The 9,586-nt window shown below is 39.3% G+C and overlaps 1 protein-coding gene across 1 annotated transcript; it reads right to left on the reverse strand.

Annotated features, from left to right (window-relative positions):
- Window positions 1–2,811: 2,811 nt before the first annotated feature.
- LOC140925452 (uncharacterized) lies at window positions 2,812–9,528 on the reverse strand. The gene is made up of 2 exons (XM_073375407.1): window positions 8,255–9,528; window positions 2,812–6,045 (listed from the first exon to the last, which is right to left on the reverse strand). The coding sequence occupies exons 1-2, from the start codon at window positions 8,835–8,837 to the stop codon at window positions 4,376–4,378; spliced, it is 2,253 nt and encodes a 750-aa protein (XP_073231508.1). The 5' UTR covers window positions 8,838–9,528; the 3' UTR covers window positions 2,812–4,375.
- Window positions 9,529–9,586: the final 58 nt, after the last annotated feature.

Genomic DNA, 9,586 nt, shown 5'->3' on the forward strand with positions numbered 1-9,586 from the left:
TATTAACGGGGTTCTTCTGTAATTAATTCAAACAAAGGTCCAAGATAAGCAAACTAGAAATTCTGTCTATCTACGTCCACATGGGACGGTTTTCCTTGCCCAGCATAGTTACTTGCAAAAAACAGCTGCAACAACAAAACAACAGTCTTTTTTTTTTCACTAGATCATTTATTATATACAAAGCTTGTGACTTGGGCCTAATAATTAAGAGGGACAACTGCAATAATAACATTTGAAAGCTCTATACAAATCTAGAACTGGTCAATTTCCCTGATAACACATTATTATGATATGATTTATGCGCAGACTAAAGAGGCCTCTGGGTTTGATTTCCTCGCACCGAATAGTTAATGCATTTGCTCTGCTTTCGACACAGTGGGCGCCTTTGCTATTCGGATTTCCATCGAAGCTGAGCTTTTTTTTTTCAGTTTGGTTTACATATTGCAATATCTACTTTTTTGGCTGTCAAAATACTGGAGCCTTTCAGCGTGGTAGTAGGGGGAGAGATCACTCACCCACAGCTAATGGTGCTAACCATGGTTTCAAATGGTCGGTGTGTTTGTGAACGTTCTTTATATGTAAGCCTTTGTTTTCGCTTACTTTCGCCTTTTTTCTTCCAAATCTAGGTAAGATTTCATAAAATCTCAAAATGGCTCAGTAGAAGTTATTGGTACAATAAATGTTTGAGAATTTTTGGATTATTTTCGAATGTTTTGAATAAATACAAAAATATGAAGGGAATAATTAGCAGACAAAGCTAGGCCAGATAGTACACAACAACAACGAGGTACTGGAAAAGAACCATTTAGAACACTGCGCGTTTTCGGGGCTTATTAAAAGGAAAACGAGACAGAGGTAAGCCATGTGGTGTGTACTCATTTTGGAGTAGTTAGAAAACAAAAATATTTCAATTAACCCGGAATTTATTAAGTAAAATCTTTTTTGAAAATGAAGAAATGATCGTCGCAGTTTGTTTAAGTGATTCCAAATCGATAAATTCAATTGATATTGGGAAACATGCAAGCACATGCACCATTTCACTTTGCAAATGTCCAAGTTGACCGCGGCAATCGTCATTTACTTCAGAACGGGATCTCCCCTTTTCTTTTTAATATGAAACTTTTGACCGACGCCGACGGCAAAAGACCACTCGTGATAGCCTTTAACCATCTCTTCCAAAATTGTTTATTTCACGTTTTCCCTCCGTGACATCTTTGGGAACTCATGTTTGAAATTAAAGCCAATACATAAATTATTTGAACGCAACACCTTGTTTAAAACCAAATGAAACTGGTTTTATGTTCGATTGTTGAATGCAGTGTTCGATTTTCGATTGTTCGATTATGTTCGATTGTTTAAGTGTTCAATTTCCAAAAGTTTGATTGTGTTCGATCGGCCAAGTTTTTGGGTGAGTTCAATTGTGTTCCATTGCCGAACCCAATCGAAGTGAATCGAACGACTGGAGTTCGATTGGGTTCAATTACCGAACGTTCGATTGACTACGCCGGGTAAAAAGCACCCTTACCGCAAGGTACGCTAACAATAATTTTTTGTTTATTTGACAAAGAACTGGGTGCTGTGGCAAATTTTGATTATGAGCAACGTTAAAACGATTATATTCAACCACAATCAAAGGGAATTTATAGTAAATCCACGTGCACTGATGAAGAGAGAAAGAGCTGCAACATTGCAGCAAACCCAACACTTGCCCCAGGGATGGAAACTGTCACGTTCAAAATAATTTATGCCAGGCTGAAGTCACCACACCAACCTCAACAGAAACATACATCGGACTTTACGACACATCATTTAAAACGGTAAACTGCCGCTTATAAGCTCGCCCACTTATAAGCCCCAAGTTATAAGCCCATCTACCTGATAACAAAAAAATACATCCGATTATAAGTCCCCCGGATAACGGATATAAGAATCCCTCTAGCTTATATTTTTATTTATTTGAATGGATTCAATCTAAGAGGATGTTTTGAAACTTTATTTGAAATCGGTACATGCAAAACGTACTTTGATCAGCACCGCTATGGCTGGTTTCGAGGCGCTTTTTCTATTCGGTTATAAGCCCCCGTGGGATATAAGCCCCTCTGTTTATAAGCCCTCCTAAAACCCCTTACGAAGATGTGTAAACCCCCTGGGATATAAGCCCCTCTGTTTATAAGCCCTCCTAAAACCAATTACGAAGATGTGTAAGCCCCCTCGGATATAAGCCTCTCTGTTTATAAGCCCTCCTAAAACCAATTACGAAGATGTATAAACCCCCTCGGATATTAGTCTCTCTATTTATAAGCCCTCCTAAAACCCCATGCAAAGATGTATAAGTCCAGGGCTTATAAGCGGCAGTTCATAGTATAGGCACCATTTATGCTCTTTTCGCTATAAACACTGACGCAATCGAACTTAAAGTATAAGTTGATACGGACCCTGAATCAACAGAACATTAAGAACCTATACTCGCCGAAAGGCGACGTTAACTGGGCTGCCATAATACTGTACAGCCGCCCCCTCCTCTCAGAAAAAATCGCCTCTTCTCCGATTTTTTTCTGAGGGGAGGGGGCGGCTGTAAACAGGCAACAAAAAAACATTATCGCCGACCATTACGTGACACACAATCCTAGGAAATCTGTGACCGTAAATCTATTATTAAAAGAAAATCTATATACAATCATATCGAGATTTATTATTCATTGGAGACCCGTTCACGACAACCTAGACTACACATAATTATTGTACTCAAAAATTGACCCTAATATAGTTTCAAACCCTACATATACTTTATATAATTTACTTTACCTCCTCACATTTACAGTCTTTCTTTCATTAAAATATGGGTTGTTTACATAAAAAGGATGCATGTTAAAGCGAGCTGGGAACTTTCAAAGTTTATTGAAGCTCGCAAATGCTAACATCAATCGGGCTTGTTGATATTGGCGAAGACACAGAAATTTGGAGAAGCATAACACTCGATCACGCACAAATTTAATGATACAGTTACAAACAAAAGCAACAACTCTGGGCCACATTGAGAACAACTGTAAGCTCTAGGATGCTAACTCACCAAACCTTGTACTAGTAAGTAAGTTGCCTTTATTAGTACTCTATTTCTCTCAAGTTGGTACTTGAAGCTCCCGGTGATTGAAGCTTTGCATTCTCAATGCTTCGCCGCTTATTTGCCCTCTCGCCAATGAATGTGTGAGCGAAATTCTCAAAGTTCCTGTTTTCGACGGGCAATTCCTTTTTATGCTGATCCGAAATTTAGACCTCCAAAGAGGCGTGTCAAAGAAAGAATTTTTTAAACAGACTCTGCGAAGATGGACAAACAAGCTCTATGGATCACGCAACGCCCTCTGGGTTACTGGGTTAATCATTGATAGTGTTCATTTTTTGACGTAGAAATCTACTCATTTTATAACGTAAGGTAAGGGCAGCCCAGTTAATGATATCAACTGGGCGAAAGGTGAAACAACCTAGGTCTTATTCAGACGTGACCAAGAAATGTAATTTATGTTCACAGAAGAAATAATTCATTTGAAAATCACAAATGACAACACTAAACACCAGAAATGAGCTAACATTGTGCTGTAAACATTCTGGGAAATTCTTATTGAAAACGTCTAGTTTGTGGCTCGGTAAAACGTTTCGCCTCTTGGGCCTTTTCAGTGTACAAAAAATTATCAAAACCTTAAAGCTTACACAAGCTAAGGGCTACATATATATAGAAAGATATCTAACACGAGGTTATGTAAGTATTTTACATATATACGTGATATTGTGAATAAACAAGACATGCACATAATAAAAAATAACAGAATCCAAGAAGGAGGAATCATTCATGAAAAGGATAAAAATCGTATATATTGAAAGACAAATGCGGAGTTGAGGTTTTGATTCAAATTGCATCAAAAAAGTGGGTGGATTTAAGGAATCGACTGATCTGGCGGACAGTTCTGATTTATACTACAATCTATTTTCTTAACGGACTGTCCTGGTGGCCTATTGTTGACTACGGTTGACCATTGTAAGAAAGAATGAGCTGAGAGATCGAGAGAGACGTTATCCCCCATACATGCCTCTATCAATAGCATGACATAACATTACGTGATAACATAAAACCATTATTTTGACACGATAAGACTGAGTTAAAGCTAAAAAGCTTGTGGGGTCGCGTATATACTACTGAACTAAAATACATTAATCCTGATTGAAGTATCTACAGAGCTAAGAACAAAATATTAATCTAAGGCCTTAAAATATTCATTTAATTTTTAAAAATTACACGAAATCAATTGATAATGATCCTTGATAAGGACTAGATGCAACCCTCAGTGCTCGGTGTGGGATTTTATGATTCGGTGTCAAGGGTTCAATCACTTTTAGCTCTAGGAATGCGCAGCTTTGGTACACCTAGATACTTGCCGTAATCGCCATCGACCAAGGCAGATAATCTACGATTATTTTCAGGAGTTTGCTTTGACTTTTCTAAAGTTTGAGTGATTGCGAACACTATTTCTCCCGCACCTTCTTCTACTAATCTCTTCAGTTCGTTAGTCAGTGAGACATCCAGTTTATGTCCAAAATGAGACAAATGGTAAGCTATATGTCTCTTTAATGACAGCCAGTGACGAATAGTGGAGAAAACAGATTTATCTGTCGACGATTCACTGTCCAGAGAAGCGGCATTCTTTATCAACTGAAATGAAGTGCGCATTGCCTTTGTGATTTCTTCAGATTTCATTGTACCACGGATAACTTCCTGCACCACGCGATGTATCCTAACAAATCCAACAGACTTTCTCTGGAAAAGCGAAAACTTGGTCAAAACTTCTACCATGAGGCTATTCGTGAGAGGGAGTTTCCTTTCTTTTCCATCTAGAACGTCACGAGAAAGCAGCTCCGCATTAATAAGTCCTTCGTATATTTCATCCGGATCAAAGAAAGCAGCTGCACGCACAAATCTGGTTGCTATTTCTCCATACTTTGAGGTCTTCACATACTCAAAGTTTAATAGCCATGTAGTGTGGACTGAAAGACGACTTCGAGACTCGTATTCCCAGGAGGGATTTGCTTGATGCTCGCTTAGCAACTGTAACCGTTCGCGTTTGTATTGCTCCAGATATTTACTTAGAGGGCACTGAAGCGATCGGATATGCGCACCAGCCTGCTCTAAAGCAAGGGGAAGACAGCCAAGCTCAACCACCAGCTCATCTAGCTCATTCTCCTGGCCTGCAGCGTTGCTACCACCAGCACGAGTTAAAAGAAACTGTTTTGCTTCTTGGGTAGAAAAAGAGAAGACTTCTACACAACAATGTGGCTCAAGATCCATCCACTGACAAATTTCTTTTCTTTCTCGTCTTGTTGTTATGATCATGTGGCCATTTGACTCTCTTTTCCATCTTCCAGACAAAACTTTAACCATGTAATCAGAAAGTTGTGGTTGGTCGACGTTGTCAAGTACCATTAGCCAGCGCTTTTTTTGATGGGATATAAACGAAAGAATTTTTGACAGTGTATAGTCTGATGAATTTGCCATCAGTCCTATACGTAAAGCCAGGTCATTAACACAGTTGGCAAACTTCTCCTCATCCTCCATTGAGAGCCAAAATACACCTCCCTCGTATTCTGATGTATGTTTCCAAGCAAATTGAGTTGCTAAAGTCGTTTTTCCACATCCACCAAGGCCACAAATAGCCGCCATTCTAAAGTCGCGGTCGCTGTTTTTCAAAGCAAGGCACCTTTCAAGCGATTCTATCTCTATTTGTCTTCCCGTAAACCACTTGTTTCGATCTGGCGCATCAAACACTTCCGGTCCCAGCTCTTGGTTTGTCAGTGCTTTTTCGTGCCCGCCTCTGATCACTTCACAAAACATTGCTTGAATTTTGTCAAACTCACACTTTAGCATGTCACGTACTTGCTTTATATCGCTATTTGTTTTTTCTAGCCAATCAGGTAATGACCCAGAAAGCGCTTGAACTTCATCGCGTATCACATGAAGGAAAGAGTCATCAAGGGGCTTACCAACACAGAATTCTAATCCTACGCAGAATGAGAACAGACAAGCAGTCATTAGGCCATTAATAAATCTTACGAGTAAACCTCTACTCAATTACCATCAGTCTAAACTGAACGACTAGACCGGTAAAAAGAAAAAAAATGAATACTCCTCTGGAAGAGGTTTTGATTCAAATTGCATCAAAATAGAGGGTGGATTCTAAGAATCGACTAATCTTACAGACAGCTCTGATTGACACTGGAATTCATGCCATAAATGGACTTTCCTGGTCATCAATTTTTGACAAGCACGAGCTGAGGTGAGAGAGGAACCCTTTTGAATAAATGCCCCTATCAATGGTATTTTTTAACTCTACTAATTTTAATGCGTTTTTAATATTGCTGAGAGGCGATTTTAGGCCGGGACAACACATTATTGATCGAACTACGCTTTAGTTGTGCGATGATTTAATTAGGGGGGGGGGAGGGCGGGGGGTTTTACCAAAGTATCACGTCCGCCCTGGAATTTTAAAAGGCTGCTTTTGAAATACAGTTCTTGCTGACTTCAAAAGACGTGATTTTCAGCTGAAGGTTGCACAACATCAAATTCCCATGCAACACGCGAGAATTTACGGCGCTTGGTTGCTCTCGGAACTCTATTCGCTATTGTTAGTTTCTCCCATCCTACAGCATTTAATACCATATTTCGGAAAGATTTCAGAGGGCAACCAAGCGCGGTAAGTTCCCGCGTTCTGCATTGGAATTTGATGTTGTGGTAAACTCAAGAAGACCCAGAGCAAAAACCTAGCCAGATACATGACATCGCTTCAGTATTCACTCCCTTTTGCGCCTAAGTTAGACAACTTTAGATTTTTTCAATCGACACCAAATTCGGGGATTTAATAGTACACTGATCAATTGATGTACTAAAAAAGTTTTAAAACATTTATCGACGAATTTTGTTTTAATCGCTGTTTTCGTGAAAGTAGCCTTAGAAATTACAAAAAGAGCTAAGCACTGCGTTTTTACGCCGTTTTCATGTGTTTCGATATCGCGCAAGTGTACTGGCGTTCAGCAGCTTCTAGAGTGTATAAGGGTCATTTGCAAAACGAATGAGTGATAAAACCTTTTCGGAAACATCCAAAAAGAAGCAAATTTGTCTGCATTAAGTCCAGCCTTCAGTGCAGGCATAATTTATACCCTTTTTATAGAAATTCCAAGATATCTTGAAATTCTTCTTATAGATTTTTGTGAAACTTCGCACAGCAGAAGACATTTATCCAAAGAATAATTAAGTAACAGGGCTGAAATTCGATTTAGAGCTAAAACCATCGTGACGTCATTGTACGTGACATTTATTCCGATCGCCCAAAAAACAATACCATAATAAAGTTTAGTCTTAGTGTAATCCATGTGTCATAATCGTTTTACAAAACAGATCGATTTGTTTTTGTTTTTGTCAAAGATGGAGGGTGTTCCTATAAAAATATTGGGTCGAGCCACCTTAAAGCACGCACTAAAAAATGAGGTGAATGGCAGAAGCTTCAATTCAGGCTTTAGAAAAATCAGTTAATATACAGGCAGTTACCTCTTGGGATATCGTTTAGTAACAGTACTGATTTCCGGCGTTATATAATTCATAACTGCAGAATACGGGAACGAGATGGCTCGATCTGACGGACAAATCAAATCAGATCACTGGTTTATTGTCCCTTTTGCAGTCAGAGGACTGAATTGTAGGATACCTTACAAGCTGTGATATGTATACCAATACGCTACATTTATCGACAATGATATTTAACACCAACAAAATTCGAGAAACGTTCAGTCCTTGTGGCCAATAGACTAATAACTCGAACGGAAACGCTTGCTACGCAGGCTAGATTTCTTTGAAATACAAGTTAAATTCACAAAGAAACTGAAATTTAAAATATTATCATCTTCAATAAAGAAAATACCTAACGTTGCTCGATCAGATGTTAAAAATTTAGCTCAAAAAGTTGGATAATCCACTTGCAAATGGTAACTGATCCCTACATTTCTGTAAATAAACTCCCCAACAACCTTCGGGGAAGTCAAGTGAAGGCCAGTGAAAAATAACTAGCTGGAGCTCTGTTTTTCAGCTTTGCTAAACCTATATTATTTTTAAATATTTCAATTTTAATTTTATGGTTCATTCCTGAGAGCCACCAGCTGGGGCATATAATGTTAAACGCTATACTATATGACCAAAATATGGGTATTGGTATCTTACCGTGTACCCTCCACAACTGCAGATTACCCAGGAGTTTTTCTTCCTCTGCTGGGGCAAATCCTAGGTGTTTAACCAAGGTCTGCATTAGATCAAAGCATGTATGGTATTTCACGTCTGTCCATGATGCATAGTCACAATGGGCCCATTCATTTCGTACTTCAGATCTCACACGTACAGCAGACAGCTTCGCAGACGTGAATGGCGGAGCACAGGAAAGAACAGCCAGAGCCGCTGAAGCATCAAAAGAACTATCGAATGCTTTGAAATGTGCCATGTGAGACCTCATAAACAACTTAGCCAAAGACACTTCATCCTGTACACGATAGTCATAGTACCGCGGGTCTCGAGACCCGGCGGCATTGTTGTTGATGCTTTCGTAGTTCAGCTTCATTTTAGAAATAGTTCTCAGGTGAGGCGGATAAGTTTGCTTGTCTATACCAAAATTTGCAACCAGATTTTGGTAAAATGGGGTCATTTCCTGTTGAATCTTCATTCTGAGACATGGCATGAGAACTCTATTGAGAACAATGCCAACCACCAACCACCGTCGATATGTTATGTCTGTTTCGCTTGACGATGCCATGCCTGGAACAAGCTACAAGCTTACTTGACACCTAAAAAGGAAGATATAGCTTTAATTAACTTAAAGATAACAAAATACATTGCCTATTGATATTTTAACATCAAAATAGTTACATGTTTTGTTTGGGTCTTTGTTATTTAATGTTGGTTCGTTTGTTTGTTTGCTTTGCTTGTTTTTTTTTTTGTTTTGCTTTTTTTTTGTTTTTTGTTTTTGCTGAGTTAGGGTTGCTGGTCGGCCTACTAGTACGGGGTTTAACCTTTCTATGGAAAAGCCTTTTACAGCTGTAATTTTTCCTTAGTAATTCTCTCATTATCACTTCTATTTTTTCTTTTTATGATCTTGTTTTTGGGCTGCCTGTGCGGCCAAGTCATAAAATGGGCTTTCGGTCGTCTGCGGCGAAAAAACGGCCTCCCGGGGGAGGGAAGACACGAGGGTCTGGTACCGAGAAACGATGTTCTCACAAATGGTTTCATATGATTTTCTCTTGCACGGACCCTTGCACGGATACTTTTTGTACCTTGTCTGCGCTCCCCCTGAAAAACCCACAAAGCGTTGCGAACCTGAAGAAGGCTATTTGTGTTGTTCGAAGCGATTCGATCATGGGAGTCACTCTATAATTTTTTTATTGTTCGAGTTTAAGTCAGTTAGATCATGTTGGCGCTGGGAAACTCAGAGAAATGCTCGCGTTGCATTCAAACCGACACGCCGTTCACGGTAGGTTCACACTAAAAGATGACTGTGAGCGTCAG

This window comes from Porites lutea, unplaced genomic scaffold (genome assembly GCF_958299795.1).
Source record: "Porites lutea unplaced genomic scaffold, jaPorLute2.1 SCAFFOLD_86, whole genome shotgun sequence".
Taxonomy (NCBI): domain Eukaryota; kingdom Metazoa; phylum Cnidaria; class Anthozoa; order Scleractinia; family Poritidae; genus Porites; species Porites lutea.

What these genes read in the sequence shown, in the direction of transcription:
- LOC140925452 (XM_073375407.1), bottom strand. Translation starts at nt 8,837, where the DNA reads ATGGCATCGTCAAGCGAAACAGACATAACATATCGACGGTGGTTGGTG. An exon ending in GCAGTTGTGGAGGGTACACG is followed by an intron (nt 6,046 to 8,254) that starts GTAAGATACCAA and finishes CATTCTGCGTAG; the next exon opens with GATTAGAATTCTGTGTTGGT.